The 17,506-nt window shown below is 37.3% G+C and overlaps 1 protein-coding gene across 6 annotated transcripts in view; it reads left to right on the forward strand.

The window, feature by feature from the left end:
• The window catches only part of CEP70 (centrosomal protein 70), a 75,559-nt gene that overhangs the window by 16,109 nt on the left and 41,944 nt on the right, over positions 1-17,506 (forward strand). For 4 of the 6 annotated variants that reach the window (XM_039218199.1, XM_039218204.1, XM_039218202.1 and 1 more), the window contains 6 exons: positions 2,344-2,434; positions 4,649-4,773; positions 6,335-6,425; positions 6,548-6,671; positions 6,999-7,179; positions 16,191-16,360. In XM_039218199.1, the coding sequence (XP_039074130.1) occupies positions 4,759-4,773; positions 6,335-6,425; positions 6,548-6,671; positions 6,999-7,179; positions 16,191-16,360 (581 nt within the window). In that variant the 5' untranslated portion in view covers positions 2,344-2,434; positions 4,649-4,758. The remainder of the gene's footprint in view (positions 1-2,343; positions 2,435-4,648; positions 4,774-6,334; positions 6,426-6,547; positions 6,672-6,998; positions 7,180-16,190; positions 16,361-17,506) is intronic. The other 2 variants (XM_039218201.1, XM_039218203.1) reach the window with 1 other exon arrangement.

Genomic DNA, 17,506 nt, shown 5'->3' on the forward strand with positions numbered 1-17,506 from the left:
GAATGAATTAGGAGGCTGGGGCTCCTGGGCGGCTCAGTCTATTGAGCATCTGACTTTGGCTTAGGTCATGATCTTTTGGTTAATGAGTTCGAGCCCCATGTCAGGATCTGTGCAGAGCCCCATGTCAAGCTCCAGAGCCTGGAGCTTACTTTGAATTCTGTCTCCCTCTCTCTCTGCCCCTTCCCCACTAATGCTCTGTCTCTCTCAAAAATAAATAACCATTAAAAAATGAAGAAAAAAAAAAAGAATGAATTAGGGGGCACTTGGGTGGCTCAGTCTGTTAAGCATCTGACTCTTGATTTTGGCTCAGATCATGATCTGAGTTAGTGAGATCGAGCCCATGAGATCAAGCCTGGTGTCAGAGTCTGCACTGAGAATGGAGCCTGCTTGAGAATCAACCTCTCTCTCTCTCTCTCTCTCTCTCTCTCTCGATCAAGCCTGGTGTCAGAGTCTGCACTGAGAATGGAGCCTGCTTGAGAATCTCTCTTTCTCTCTCTCTCTCTCTCATAATAATAATAATAATAATAATAATAACAATAAATATACATAAAGAATTAGGAAGTATTTATTCCCTTCTCTTCAGTATTTGGAAAAGTTAGAGAATAATTGGTGTTAGTTCTTTAAATGTTTGGCAGAATTTCTCAGTGAATTCATCATTTCCAAGGCTTTTCTTTGTTGGGATATTTTCCCCAAGTTTATTTATTTTGAGAGAGAGAGAGAGCACAACCAGGAGAGAAGCAGAGACAGGGAGAGAATCCCAAGTGGGCTCTACACTGTCAATGCAAAGCCTGATGCGGGGCTCAAACCCAGGAACTGTGAGATCATTCCCTGAGCCGAAATGAAGAGTTGGATGCTTAGCCAACTGAGCCACCCAGGCACCCTTGTTGGGAGATTTTTGATTACTTGTTCACTCTTCCTACATGTTATAGGTGTATTCAGATTCTGTTTCTTTGTATTGCTCTCTTAGAATTTTAATTTCTGTATAATTGGCACTAATGTCCCCATTTTCATTTATGACTTGAGTACTTTGAGTCATCTCTCTTTTTCTGTCCATTTAGCTAAAGGTTGTCTATTTTGCTGATTTTGTTTTCAAATAACTTTATTTCAATGAATTTCCTCTATTGCTTTCCTTTATCTCAGCTCTAATCCTTATTATTTCCTTTCTTTTGCTAGCTTTTGTTCTTCTTTTTCTAGTTTCTTAAGTTGTAAAGTTAGGTTGTTAATTTGAGATTATTCTTGTTTAAAAATTTTTTAAATATTTATTTTTGAGGGAGGGAGAGAGAGAGTGAGCACATGAGGTGGCACAGAGAGAGGGAGACACAAAATCTGAAGCAGGCTGCAGGCTCTGATGTGTCAGCATAGAGCCAACATGGGGCTCCAACCCACAAACTGTGAGATCCATGACCTGAGCCTAAGTCAAATGCTCAACAGACTGAGCCACCCAGGTGACCCTGTTCTTGTTTTTTAAGGTAAATGTTTATAACTATAGATTTCCCCCTTAGTAGTGCTTTCACTGAGTCCCATAAATTTTGATATGTTGTATTTTTGTCCCCCCCTCCCTTTTTCAAATTTTATCTATTTGAGCAATCTCTACACATGGTGTGTGGGTCTTGAACTCAGGATCCTGAGATCAAGAGTTGCATGCTTTTCCAACTGAGCCAGCCAGGTGCCCCAAATTTAATGTATTTTATTCAGCTTTCTTCCTTGCCTTTAGAGACAGAACTGCCTACTCTATCATTATCAAAAGTAGACTACATATCTCATGAAATTTAGTCTTATTTAGACATACTTATGTAAAAAACTTATATGAAATAATGATCTGAGTAATTTGTAGAAAAATATCCAAGCTATTATGTGATGGTAGGATCAATTTTGTTTAACATACTTTCATTTCTTTTAAATTTTCAATGTTTAGTTTTTAGAGAGAGAGAAACAGTGTGTGAGCAGGGGAGGGGTAGAGAGAGAGGGAGACACAGAATCTGAAGCAGGCTCCAGGCTCTGAGCTGTTAGCACAGAACCCAATGCGGGGCTGGAACTCTAGAACCGTGAGATCATGACCCGAAACGAAATTGGTTGCTTGACCGCCTGAACCATCCAGGCACTCCTAGCATACTTTTATATAACAACAACTATCACTTATCTATAATTTCTATGTGCCAGGTGCTTGTTCTAAGTACTTTCTACATGTTGTATGACTTAATCTATTAGGTATATTACTGTGTTCTCTCTTTTATAAATGAAAAAATAAATATTCAAGGACGTTAATGAATTTGTCCTTGTCATATAATTTAATAGTCACCATCTGACGCTAAATGCTAAACCTCTATACTTTATTTGTTATAGTGCTACAAGAACATATAAGAAGAGGACCTCATATAGTCATGGGATCAGGGAAGATTTCCCTGAAGAAAGAAATCTGAGCCAGGATCTGAAGGTCAAGTATGAGTTAACTAAGTGAAGAACAGGATTCAAGCCAAGCCTTGAATATGGAGAGGGATGGCATTTTGAAGATTTGAAAGAGGTCCAGTGTGGTAGTTAAGAAGCTTGTTGGTTATGTAGCTTCACACTCTTTGGGGATTATCTTACATCCTTATTTCTGATCTCCAAGGATATATTCTTGCCACTTTAAAATTCTGGCTGACTCTTGATGGTGATACAACTGGATGAACATAATACCACTTCTGAAGTATTCCTGCCAGAAAATACTGAACCCGAATTTAATAAAGTCTACAGTTGACAAGAAATACAGGGGTTGGAGACATATGTTAAATGACAGTAAGCCAGATCTGAAATAGGGGTAGTTTTGCAGGATAGATGACCTGTTTTTTCAACAACTAAATGCATGTCAAAAGAGAAGGGGAGGATGGGACTGTTACAGAGTAAAAGAAGCTTTAGAGGGCCACATATAGACCTTGTTTTGATCCTGATTTGGAAAATAAAAAGACATTTTTTAGGACATGGGTTTATTGGGGTACCTGGGTGGCTCAGTTGGTTAAGCATCTGACTTCAGCTCAGGTCATGGTCTTGTGGTTCATGGGTTTGAGCCCCATGTTGGGCTCTGTGCTGACACCTCGGAGCCTGGAGCCTGCTACAGATTCTGTGTCTCCCTCTTTCTTTGCAACTCCCCAACTTGTACTCTGTCTCTCTCAAAAATAAACATTAAAAAAATTTTAAAGACATGAGTTTATTATATTCTTTATCTTTTTTTATGTATTTCTGACAATTTCTCTAATGAAAAGTTAAACTAGCTGAAAGATTTGTAAAGGCAGGAGGGATTACCATAGTGGGTGATTGAGTTGGTAAAAGAGACCAAAGTTGATGTCAAGCAGCAAAAGTGGCAGAATTTGAAAATTTTTAACATGTTACTGAGTTTATCTAAAACTGGAAATCTATACCCTATAGACACATAAGGGTGACTGGTAAATTGTCTAGTTGGGTTTCATTTTCTGAAGTAGACATAGCAGGGTAGAAGGGTGCTTTGGAAGAAATACGACCTGGTAACAAGGAGGTCTGCGTCTTTCCTAATCAGTCCTGAGATGATCGTTTCACCTCTCTGGGTCTCAGATGTTTACAGGATATGATATACTGGTACAGCTCTCCTATGTGCTTCCCTGCCAGCTATGAACAGCTAGAGATTTAGGATTAAACAATTTCCAAGGTCCTCTCAAGATCTAAAAGTTGATGATGTTAATGAATGTGTGTGATTGTGTCTATGGAAAGGAGGAATTATAAGTATCAAACAATATCAAACAATACTAGAACATTTTTTCCTATAGGATGATAGAGTCTTAGAAAACAAGAGGAAGTGATGGTCGGGTAGAGTAAATAAAAACTTTTGTGTCCCAGACAGAACCCTTTGCTGCTAGCCTCTGATTTATTTAGAAATAAAGACCACCTAAGAAAGTGGCACTGCATTTACCCTTGGAATTAGCCCAGTGAATTGTTAGACTGATATGTAACTTTGGATCAGGCACAATTCTTTTAGATTTTGGGGAGCAGCTTACAAAAGATAACTATTAGCAGCATGTGCTTTGCACATTGTCTAGTTAATAGTTTTCTGTGTGTATGTGTGCGTGTGTATGAGAAACCCCATAATGTTTTATTTCTAGAGGAGAACATAAGATCAGGCTTATTCTTTTTTTAAATTTAAAAAAATTTTTTAAGCAATCTCTACTCCAAATGTGGGGCTTGAACTCAGGACCCAGAAATCAAGAGTTGCATGCTCTTCCAACTGAGCCAGCCAGGCAACCCCAGATTAGAGTTTATTTTAATCATTCTTTTTTTAAAAAGAATTTTTATTTAAAAAAGTTTATTTTTGAGAGACAGAGCATGAGCATGAGTTGGGGGCGGGGGAGGGACAGAGAGAGATTGGGAGACAAAGAATCTGAAGCAGGCTCCAGGCTCTGAGCTATTAGCCCAGAGCCCGTTTTGGGGCTTGAACTTACAAACTGTGAGATCATGATTTGAGCCGAAGCTGGACATGTAACCAACTGAGCCACCCAGGTGCCCCTTTTCTAATCATTCTTAAAATCATCTCTCTGACAAGTCATACAAGTTTGGACACAGGAGTGGCTTAAATTGCCCAAGAGTTACTGGTTCTTTTAAGTATAATTTCCTTTAATACCTGTTGCACTTTTTCTTAATTTAGGTAACTCCAATATTTTTTACTGCCAATCTTCTTCTTCTGATTTTACAAAAGATCCCAAATCTCCAGCAGACCCTCAAGCCTAGGAGTCCAGTAAATCCTCAAACAGACTCATGACTGAAAAACAGGTAAACTTAAAATATTTGAAGCCAGTGTTTCGTGAAGTATGTGCCAAAGAATACTCCATCTACAAATGTGAAAAATCTTTCTTAAAAGTGTTCTTTAGTAAAATAACTTTGGGAAGTGTTGGGTTAAAGATTATTTAATGATTTCATTATTCTAAACTTCATCATACTATCCAAAGAGAGACTTGAGTATACATATTTCCTACTTATTTAACATTAGTCTCATGAACAATTAGGTCATTAGTGTCCTGTACCACATACTTTAGAAAATGTCATTCTTAGCTCTTTTCAGAATTTGCAGTTCTGTTATTCTTTTCCTTAAAAGAGGTATCCAGGAACAGTATGGATAATTTGATCATTCCAAATGCATGACACTATTTACAGAGTACTTTGTTTTTGTTAGTCATAGTAGACATTCACTGAGATGCCCAACAGAACTTTTCGGCTCCTAAAATCTATCTTTTTGTTTCTTTTAATGTTTGTTTATTTTTAAGAGTGAGAGGGAGCATGAGTGGGGAAGGGACAGAGAGGGAGACACAGGATTCAAAGCAGGCTCCAGGCTCTGTGCTGACAGCTCAGAGCCTGACACGGAGCTGGAACTTAAGAACCGCGAGATCATGACCTGGGTCAAAGTTGGACACTCAATTGACTGAACCACCCAGGCGCCCCTAAAACAGATATTTTTCATAATTTTAATTCTGGGTCATGAATCTTCGTGACCAGAAGACCTTAAAAAATAATAAGGGAAAAGATTTTGGGAGGGTGGAGAAGTACAGAAAGGATAAAGAAGGGGAGGAAAACAGTCAAAAGCAAAGATTTGGCACTGTTAGTGATAGTGCTGTCATAATAGCATCAGGGTAGTTTGTTCCTTTTTTGTCTTGAGAGATTTCTTTAGTATCTACAGGCAGTTGGATATGGAGAGTAATCCTTTTATATATATTTTGTCTATTGCCTAAATTATTAATCTTTAAGCTATTATATTTAATACTATTCCACTAATGAAAACTATTGTATAAATTATATTTTTTTCAAGCATTTTAACACTGAAAATTCACTCAAATTACCTTTTCAAACACACTTTAGTAACTTAAATGTTTTATTTTGAGAGAGAGAGAGAGTAGATGAGCAGGCGAGCAGCAGGGAGAGGGAGAGAGAGAATCCCAAGCAGGCTCCATCCTATCAGCACAGAGACCAGTGTGGGGCTTGATCTCACCATTTGTGAGATCATGACCTGAGCCGAAATCAAGAGTTGGACACCTACCTGACTGAGACACCCAGTCATCCCAAGAAATAACTCTCTATTAAAAACACCCCTATTAATAATTATCCATTAAGGCCTTATGTATGAGTCTTCTGGAATTATATAATTATGCTTACTTCCATTCTTTTTAGTCTGCTAATTTTGTCAGAAGTAAGCTTAATTTTACTTATGTATATAAAAATTCATATTAAAAAGCTTTGGAGAAAAAGTTCCATTATTCAGAAGACAAGGAAATTATGTTCAAGAGGATGTTTTTTCTCTTTGTATGTTAAAGTTGATTCTTTTCTCCCTTTGTAATTACAGCAGGAAGAAGCAGAATGGGAAAGCATAAATGTCCTTTTGATGATGCATGGCTTAAAACCTTTATCTCTAGTCAAAAGACCTGATCTTAAAGGTAATCAGATCCTATTCTTGCTCATTAGGGTAAAAAAAAATTTCTTTTCCTTTTAAAACTTTTTATCTTAAAATTTTTTTGCCTTTTATTTTTATTATCTGTGTTACATTCCAAAAATGTAGATCTCATCATTTTTGACAAACAGTCATCACAAAAGATGAGGCAGAATTTGAAAACATTGGTGGAAGAAACAACACGTCAGCAGAACATGATCCAGGAGCTCATAGAAACTAATCAGAAGCTTAAGTAAGAAAATGGAAAAAAATCTCTTTTGAGCTGTTTGTATATAAGTGGTATGCATTCTAAACATAATTTTCTTGAAAAGAATCTTGAATTTTCATTTTCTACTTTGACTAAATATTAAGTTTAAAAATATTTTTGATAAATCTTTCAGTAATAGCTTAGTTTAGGTACGTAATAGTGCCCTATATTTCTTATATTGATTTGTGTTATATGATAGAAATTTTAAGAATGCAAAGACACTTTAGAAATTCCTTATGTTGTTAGATGGGTATGTTTGTTGATGTGATTTACTCTTATTACTGAGGGAAGGAATTGTGTGTCTGTTACTAGAAATGAACTTCAGCAAGAACAGAGCCGAGCAGCCGAGCAGGAACAACGAGCTAATGACTTGGAACAAATTATGGAGTGTGTGAAATCCAAAATTGACGAATTGGAGGATGAATCCCTAAATAGGGTTTGCCAGCAACAGAATAAAATAAAAGATCTTGAAAAGGAGCATAAAGCTTTACAGGTACTGATTGTGTGTTTTCTTATGTGATGGCCCTGAACAGCTCATTATGGTCACAGGTGGCTTCTGTGTTGTTGCTAAATTCAGTGGATTTTATCTTCCTGACCTATCCCTGCTGGCTTCTTAAAATTCTTTCTTTGGTTTCCAGAATATCCTCTCCTCTGGTTTTCCTTCTTTAGTTCCTTTGCTGGTTCTTATCTCTCTATCCTCTTAGTGCTGGGACTCCCTAGTACTCATTTCTTAGATCTTTTATCTTTCCTGTATATTCTGACTCAGATGTTCAGTCTAATTCATAGCATAAATTCATTTGTAATTTAAATCTATAGCCCAGGCACCTTCTCTTAATTCCATACTGATACCTTGCAGCCTAATTGATATCTCTACTGGATGTCTAATAGATATCTAGAATTTTACGTGTCTAGAAAGGAATTCCTGAATTTCTTCCCAAAACTTTTTATTTTTTTTTTAGTCTCCACTCCAGTCCAGGTCACCTTCATTTCTCTTCTACCCCTTTGTTGGTCTCTCTTGTTTCCACCCTTGCCTTTTCAGTGTGCTTTCAACACAGTAGCTCAGAAGCCTCTGATGGCTTTACTTTTTCTTTAGAGGAAAATCAAAAAGTCTTACCATGGCTTCTAAGGTCTGACATATGTGGCTCCCTGTTACCTTCTGATTCCATCTAGTGTACCCCTTGCTTACTCTCCAGCCACACCCATGTTCTTGCTCTTCCTTGAACATTTTCCTTGATCATCCTCACCTCAGGGCCTTTGTACATTTTGTTCTTTCTTTTCCCTTTGCCCTGCATGCTTTTTTCTCTCTCCTTTCTCAGTGTCACCAAGAGCTAGCTGCCTGGCTTATTCTCTCTGTCCTTTCTTAGATGTCACCATCTCTCAGGGATTCCTTTCTTGACTACTTTACTTAGAGTTGCCAATCCCATCCACCACACATCATACTCCTTCCTTGATTTATGTTTTATCCATAGTTCTTACCACTGTCCAACATCCTAACATACTATATACTTTGTTTTGTTTATATATCTCCCACTGTTAGAATGTAAGCTCTGTGAAGGCAAATATTTTTGTCTATTTTGTTCAGGCTCAAAGAGTACTTCTTTTATTAATAGGAGTAGATGCTCAAATATTTGTTACTGAATTAAATTTACATAACATTTTTATGGAATATCCTTTGTGATTATTATAAGTTTGGTTACTTTTCTTTTTATAAAAATAGCAGTATTTTAACACTGAATGCTTAATTCCTCAATTTTAAAAAAATGTTATTTTATTTTCTTAAAAAAAATTTTTTTTACTGTTTGTTTATTTTTGAGGGAGAGAGAGAGAGAATGTGAGCAAGGGGAGGGTCAGAGACAGGGAGACACAGAATCGGAAGCAGGCTCCAGGCTCTGAGCTGTCAGCACAGAGTCTACAGAGCCTGATGCAGGGCATGAACCCACAGACCTGAGCCAAAGTCGAATGCTCAAGCCTGCATTTTATTTTATTTTTAAATGTTTATTTATTTGTTTTGAGAGAGAGCACATGGGTGAGTGCAGGGGAAGGACAAAGAGAGGAGGAATCCCAAGCAGGCTCCATGCCCAGTGCTGAGTCCCATGCAGGGCTCAATACCACGTTCATGAGGTCACGACCTGAGCCATAATCACAAGTTGGCTGCTTAACTGACTGACCCAAGAACCCCAATTTGAGAGTCTCTTATGATTCCCTCTCTCTCTATTTTTATCGTCCTTTCTTTTTCCTTCCCTTTTGTTTCTTAAATTCTACATATGAGTGAAATCATATGATGTTGTCTTTCTCTGACTTATTTCACATAGCATAATACACTCTGGTTCCATCCATGTTTTTGCAAATGGCAAGATTTCATTCTTTTGATCTCCGAGTAATATTCCGTTATATACATATGCCATATTTTCTTTATTCATCAGTTGATATTTTGGCTCCTTTCATAATTTGGCTATTGTTGATAGCACTGCTATAAAACATTAGGGTGCATATGCCCCTTCAAATCAGCATTTTTGTATCCTTTGGATAAATACCTAGTAGTGCAGTTGCACTAATTTTTGCAGAACCTCCCTACTGTTTTCCAGAGTGGCTGCACCAGTTTGCGTTCCCACCAGCAGTGCAAAAGAGATCCTCTTTCTCCGCATCCTTGCCAACATCTGCTGTTGCCTGAGTTGTTGATGTTAGCGATTCTGACAGGTGTGAGGTGGTATCTCACTGTGATCTTGGTCTTTTTTGTACTTGTTGAGGGCTGATTTGTATCCCAGTATGCGCTCTATTCTGGGGAATGTTCCATGTGTACTCATGAAGAATGTGTATTCCATTGCTTCAGGATGAAATGTTCTGAATGTATCTGTTAAGTCCATTCAGTCCAGTGTTTCACTCAAGCCATTGTTTCCTTGTTGGTTTTCTTTTTAGATGATCTGTCCATTGCTGTAAGTGGGGTGTTGAAGTCCCCTACTATTGTATTATTATCAATGAGTTTCTGTATGTTTGTGATTAATTGATTTATATGTTTGGGTGCCTCCACGTTGGAATAGAGTATTCAAGTCCCATGCTATTAGCACATTCTTGTCCATAAGATTGTTTCTGTTCATGATTGTTTCATTTATTTGGGTGCTCGTGTATTCGGTACGTAGACATTTATAATTGTTAGCTCTTCCTGATGGATAGACCCTGTAATTCTTATATAATGCCCTTCTTCATCCCTTGTTACTGTCTTTAAAGTCTGATATAAATATAGCTACTCCAGTTTTCTTTTGACTTCCGGTAGCATGATAGATATTTCTCCATCTCCTTACTTTCAATCTGAAGGTGTCCTCAGGTCTAAATTGAGTTTCTTATAGACAGCAAATAGATGGATTTTGTTTTTTTTATCCATTCTGCTACCCTGTGTCTTTTGATTGGAGCATTTAGTCCATTTACTTTGTGTTATTATTGAAAAATAGGGGTTTAGAGTCATTGCGTTCTTCATAGGATTTATGCTTATGGTGGTGTCTGGTACCTTGTGTTCCTTGCAACATTTCCCTTATAGCGTCCTCCTTAGGATTTCTTGTAGGGCTGGTTTAGTGGTGACGAATTCTTTCAATTTTTGTTTGTTGGGGAAGACTTTTATCTCTTCTTCTGTTCTGAATGACAGGCTTGCTGGATAGAGGATTCTTGGCTGCTTATTTTTTCTGTTCATCATATTGAAGATTTCCTGACATTCCTTTATGGCCTTCCAAGTTAGTAGATAGGTCTGTTACCACTCTGATAGGTTTCTCTTTGTATGTTAGGGTCCTTTTATCCCTAGCTGCTTTCAGAATTCTCTCTTTGTCCTTTTATTTTGCCAGTTTCACTTTGATGGGTCGTGCAGAAGATCAATTCAGGTTACGTCTGAGGGGAGTTCTCTGTGCCTCTGGGATTTCAATGTCTGTTTCTTTCCCCATATTGGGGAAGTTCTCAGCTACAATTTGTTCAAGGACTCCTTCAACACCTTTCCCTCTTTCCTCCACTTCTGGAATTCCTGTAATACGGATATTGTTCTGTTTGTTTGTATCACTCAGCTCTTGAACTCTCCTTTCTTGTTCCTGGATCAGTTTCTCTCTCTTTCTCGGCTTCTTTTTTTTCTATAATTGTGTCTTCTAACTCACCTATCCTCCTCTCTGCCTCTTCAATCTGTGCATTGGACACCTCTGTTTTATTGTGCATCTCATTTATAGCATTTTAAAATTCATCACTAGTATTTTTAAGCTCCATAGTCATTGTAGCAGTAGTTTCTCTGATGTCTTCCATGCCTTTTTCAAGCCCAGTGATTAATTTTATGACTATTGTTCTAATTTCTTATTCAGTTATGTTGCCTATATATGTTTTGGGCAGTACTTTAGCTGTCATTTCTTCTGGAATTTCTTTGGAGGAGAGTTCTTTGGTTTCATCATTTTGGCTAGCTTTCTGTCTCTTGTTAGTTTTAAAAGCTTGTTGTGCACTCTGCACCTGTGAGTACTGCTGTATTAAAGAAGGCTCTTTGACTGTCCAGGGCCTGTCCATTAAGGAAGTATTCTTTGAATGGTGTCTCTTGGTCTCACTTGTTGAGACTTTGATTATTTTATTTCCCTACTCGTATTGGTATTTGGGACTCTCCACCATGTATACTTTGGCTTGTTTCTTCAGGTAGCCCTATAAGGTTTTGGTTTTTTTTTTTCCCTTTCTCAGTGGACTCTGTTTCCTCTTCCTCCCAAATTCTTGCTTTTCTGTAATGGTTCCTATGGCTTCAGGCCTTCTCCATTTGACAGATGGGGACAAGTGAGATGTACGGAGCTCCCTACTTCTCTGTATCTTGCCCTCCCTCTCTGAAATTTACCAGTTTATTTTATTATTATTAAAAAAATTTTTTTTGGTTTTATTTAATTTTGAGACAGAGACAGAATATGAGTGGGGAGGGGCAGAGAGAGAGGAAGACACAGAATCTGAAACAGACCCCAGGCTCTGAGCGGTCAGCCCAGAACCTGATGCGGGGCTCGAACCCACGGACCATGAGATCATGACCTGAGCCGAAGTCGGACGCTCAACTAACAGGGCCACCCAGGCATCCCTAAAATTTACCGTTTTAAAGTGTACACTTGAGGGGCACCTGGGTGGCTCCGTCGGTTAAGCATCTGACTTAGGCTCAGGTCATGATCTTGCAGTTTGTTGGTTTGAGCCCCGTTTTGAGCTCTGTGCTGATAGCTAGCTCTGAGCCTGGTTCCTGTCTTTAGATTCTGTGTCTACCTCTCCTTCTGTCCCTCCCCTGCTCGTGCTGTTTCTCTGTCAAAAATAAATAAAATGTAAAAAAAAAAAAATACGCACATATATATATATCTATATATATATGAAGTGTACACTTGAATAACATTAAATACATTCTTGTTGTGCAACTATCCTCACCATACATCTCTAGAACTTTTTTCATCTTCCCAAACTGAAACTTCATACTCAAGAAACAGAACTCTTCATTCATTGCTCCCCACAGCTCCTGGTAACCCCATCCTACTTTGTTTCGTTATGGACTACTCTAGTTATCTCATATGAGTGGGATCATACAGTATTTGTCCTTTCATGACTGGCTTACTTCATTTTACCCTGTCTTCAAGATTTATTATTGTTGTAGCATGTTGGAGTTTTTTTTTCTTTTTAGAGTGTGATAACATTCTGTTGTATGTTATACCACATTTTGTTATCCATTCATCCATCAATAGACACTAGGATTGTTTTCATCTTTTGGCTATTCTGAATAATCCTGCTATGAACGTGGATGTACAAATGTCTATTCAAGTCTCTGCTTTCAGTTGTTTTGGTACCAAGAAGTGGAATTGCTTGGTCATATGGTTGATTTGTTTATTTTTTTTGTAAAACTGCTGTATATTCTCTGCTAGTTGCTACTCCATTTTACATTTCTACCAGCAATGCACAAGATTTCTCCACATCCTTACCCACATTTGTTATTTTTGATTTTGTTGTATTTTTGATTTTAGCCATTCTAATGGGTGTGAAGTGGTATCTTATTCTGGTTTTAATTTGCATTTTCCTAATGGTCTGTGATGTTGAGCCTCTTTTAATGTGCTTATTGGTCATTTGTGTATGTTTTTTAGAGAAATGTCTATTCAAGTCCTTTCCTTGTTTTTTTTAAATTGGATTTTGTTGAGTTGTTGGAGTTGTTTATTTTGGATACTGACTCTTATCATAGGCATTACTTGAAAATATTTTCTTTGCCATTTTTACTCTGTTGATAGTGTCCATTGATACACAAACATTTTAAGTTTGGAGAAAGTCAATTTATCTATTTTTTTTCTCTTGTGCTTTTTGTGTCTTATCCAAGAAATGATTGCTAAATCCAGTGTCCTGAAGCTTTTGTCCTATGTTTTCTTCTAAGAGTTATAATTTTATCTCTTACATTTAGATCTTTGATCTGTTTTAAGTTAATTTTTGTATATGGTATTAGATAACGTCCATCTTCATTCTTTAGCTTGTTGATACCCAGTTTTCCCAACATTATTTGTTGAACAAAGCCTGTTATTTTCCTTTTGAATGGTCTTAGTACCCTGGTTGAAAAAAAATTGATCAATATATCCACAGGATTATTTCTGGGCTCTCTCTGTTCTAATCCATTGGTATATACCAGTATCACACTGTTTTGATTACTATAATTTTGTGATAAGCGTTGAAATCAGGAAGTTTAAGAACCTTAACTTTGTTCCTTGTTTAAGACTGTTTTGGCTGCGTGAGATCTCTTGAGATTCCATTTGAATTTTAGGACAGATTTTTCTGTTTCTGCAGGGAAAAAATGTCATTGGAATTTTGATAGGGATTATATCAGATCTATAGATCATTTTGGGTAGGTAGTATTGACCTCTTAACAATATTAAGTTTCTAGTCTGTGAACACAGAATATCTTTCCATTCATTTGTGTTGTCTTCACTTTCCTTCAGCAACCTTTTATAATTTCAGTGTATTAAGTCTTTTGTCTTCTTAGTTTATTTCTATTTTATTCTTTTTGATGCTATTGTAAGTGGAATTGTTTTCTTAATTTCCCTTTTGGATTGTTCATTGTAATTGTATAGAAATGAAATTGAGTGATGTCTGGGTGGCTCAGCTGTGTTGAGTGTCTGACTCTTGGTCTTGACTCAGGTCATGATCTCTTGGTTTGTGGGATTGAGCCCCATGTGGGGTTCTACACCAACAGTGTGAATCGTACTTAGGATTCACTCTCTCTCTCCCTCTCTGCTCTTCCTTTGTGCGTGCGCTCTCTCTCTCTCTCTCTCTCTCAGAATAAATAAATTGAAAAACAAATGAAATTGATTATTCTGTGTTCACTTTGTATGCTTCTGCATTGCTGAATTCATTTATTCTAACAGGTTTCTTTTTGTGGACACTTTAGGTTTTCTGCATAAAGAATCATCATCATCTGCAAACATACTTTTACCTCTTTCCAAAGTGGATGTCTTTTATTTGTCTTTCTTAGCTGATTACTCTGACTAGGACTTCCAGAACTTTGTGGAATACAAGTAATGAATGCAGGCATCTTTGTCTTGTTCCTGATCTTAGAGGAGAAGCTTTCAGTCTTTCACTATTGAATATGATGTTTACTATAGGTTTTTCATAAATGGCTTTTATTATGTTGAGACTGTTTCCTTCTGTTCCTGGTTTGTTGAATGTTTTTATTCTGAAAGGGTGTTGGATTTTGTCAAATACTTTTTCAACATCAATTGAGATAATCGTATGTTTCTTTTTTTTTTTTTCCTTTTATTCTGTTTATGTGGTGTTGTACATTGATTTTTTTCATACGTTGAATCATTCTTGTGTTCCAGGAATAGATCTCACTTGGTCCTGGTGTACAGTCCTTTTAATTTGTTAAGGGATTTGGTTTGTTAGAGTTTTGTTGGAGATTAACTGTATTAGTGTGTTTATTTATTTTTTAAATATATTATTTATTTCTGAGTGAGAGCGCAAGCAGGGGGGTGGGTCAGAGAGAGAGGGAGACACAGAATCTGAAACAGGCTCCAGGCTCTGAGCTAGCTGTCAGCACAGAGCACGATGTGGGGCTCGAACCCACTAACTGTGAGATCATGATCTGAGCTGAAGTCGGACACTTAACTGACTGAGCCATCCAGACGCCCCTGCATTAGTGTGTTTAAAGGATCCTTGTTTGTGGTTCTCTTCTCTTGTGTTGTCTTGCTTGGTATCATGATAATGTTGGCCTCATAGAATGACTTAGGAGAGATACAGTTGATTTCTTATATATTGCTCTTAACACGTGCAACCTTGCAAAACTGATAATTATTTCTGGCTTCATGGCTAATGTATAGAAAGATGTTTAACTGGGACACATGTCACTTGGCTATAGAGCAACTGCCTGGCTTTCAGCTGGCAGTTGAGACACATGATCACTGGATACTGGGAGATGTTGTGATATCAAAAGCTGAGTCCCCTTTTCCCCTTGAGGCTATCTAAGTCTTCTTAAACTTGACATATGGGCAGATGAACATGTGCCTAAACAAGTCATTCTCTTCTGTAAATGGTATGTCCTAGTTAGATGCAGGTTAGATGGGGATGGAGTTTCTCACTGAGTTTAATGAAATGTGTATGAATAACAGCAGTGATGATGCTATTGATAATGAGCTTTTAAAGGACATTGAAGGATTGAAGGTAGGGAATAAGGGAAAACCAGGCCAGTGATATTTCACTGAAGACAAGAAAGTGTCCAAGATTTATATTCCTTTGTATAAGTCTTGGGGTATAGATTATTTCTTAATAATAAGTCCTGGTTAGGGACTTACTCTGAGCTTGTCATGTCCCATATTGCATGAATGCCTAAATTGATCAAATTATCTGAAATTTTGAATAATCATTGGTCACTGAATCTGAATTTTAGGGGCACCTGGGTGGCTAAGTCAGTTAAGCATCCAACTTGATTTCTGCTCAGGTCATGATCTCAAGGTCATGAGATCAAGTCCCATTTCGGGCTCTGTGGTTGGGCTCTGTGCTGGTCATGGAGCCTGCTTAAGATTCTCTCTCTCTCTCTCTCTCTCTCTCTCTCTCTCTCTCTCTCTCTTTCTCTCTCTCTCTCCCTCCCTCTGTTCCTCCCTAGCTCATGTGCTGCATGCATGCTCTTTCTCAAAAAAAAAAAAAAAAAATTAAATCCTGGTTTTTATTAACATTCTTAACATTGGTTGTTCCGTGATTATTATTTTCATCTAAATGAAATTATATGATTTTTATGGAGATTCTTGAGTTCCTTTACTTATTATCAAAACTTGAATATATCCAATTAATTATAAGTGATAGTTTCCCTATTACATTTTTTTTTGTGTTTATGACTTATTAATGTTCTTGGAGCTTGTACCCATGTGAATACAGTTCTTAAAGTTCTTGAATGAAGCATCTCGATAGAAGCCGTGAAACATCTTGATAGAAGCTGTGTACTATATTGTTGGGACAGCATGTCCTAGAGGTACATATCGTAATTATGTTTTTTAAAAAAATGTCTTACAGGCAAAATGTCAGCATTATAAGAAAAAACAAATGGAACAACAAGAGACCATTGCTTTTTTGCAAAAGGATATCTATAGATTAACAAAGGAGGAGGAAGAGCGCATTGTCACTCAAAACAGAGTGTTTGCTTATCTCTGCAAGAGAGTTCCTCATACCATCTTGGATAGACAGTAATGTTTCCTACATTGATATGTGTAGCTGGATTCATTATCATTGTTTTTAAAACAAATTTTATCTTGGGAGTGGTTCTATCTCTTATAAACTAGAGGAGTCTTCCTCCCTTTCTTGCCTCCTTATTTTCCCCTAAAAATGTCATCGACTTGTTGAAGAAACTGATGATTTGTGCTGGAGAAGTTCATGCTAGATTTGTTTCTGTACTATGTCATTTAATTTATTCTTCTGTCTCCTATATTTTCTTGAAACTGGAAATTTGGGTTAAATTCAGATACAAATATTTTTGGCAGGGGTGCCTGGGTGGCTCAGTCAGTTAAGCATCTAACTCTTGGTTTTGGTTAAGGCCAAGGTCTCACAGTTGTTGAGCTCTGCACAACAAGAGAGAAACTTGGGATTCTCTCTCTAACTCTCCATTTCCTCAAATGCACCCTCTCTCTCTCAAAATAAATAAACTCTTAAAAAAAGAAAGAAAAATATTTTTGGCAAAATACTTGATAGGTGGTAACGTACGCTTCTAATTGTGATGTATCAGGAGGAAACTGTTGTCTTGTTGACTTAGACTTAGGGGTACTAAGATTGTTGGGGTTAAGTAGTAATGTGATCCTTCCACTATAAATTCCCTGTCATCTCTTCATCTAATGGTTTCGCCCAATTGATGATTTTGCAAAATGATGATTTTTCAATTCTGCTATTCTTTTTTTCCCCCCCTCTGGAATTCTTTCATAACAAAGAAACTTTCCTATTGATGATGGGCTATTTAGTTGCCTTATGTGGTTTGTTATAAGGAAAATAGAAATAATGCCGAGTTTTTTCATTTTAATTCCTACTTTTTATTTAAAAAATTTTTTTTTAGAATTTATTTTAAGAGAGAGAGAGAGAGAGAAAGCTAGTAGAGGAGCAGCAGAAAGAGAGGGAGAGAGTATATCAAGCAGGGGCTCGATCCCCCAAACCGTGAGATCTTCATGACCTGAGGTGGAACCCAGAGCCAGACCCTCAAACAGCTGAGCCACCCAGGCACCCCTTAATTCCCACTTTTTAGAGTAAGGAGTTGATATTATTATGATTTCCAGTGATAAGCAATAAGATTTTTTTGCTTGTGGCTGTCTCTCTTTTTTCTAAAGTTGTTAAGTCATGTATTTTAA

The sequence above is a fragment of the Hyaena hyaena genome, unplaced genomic scaffold, assembly GCF_003009895.1.
Source record: "Hyaena hyaena isolate Hyena2069 unplaced genomic scaffold, ASM300989v1 scaffold_745, whole genome shotgun sequence".
NCBI lineage: Eukaryota > Metazoa > Chordata > Mammalia > Carnivora > Hyaenidae > Hyaena > Hyaena hyaena.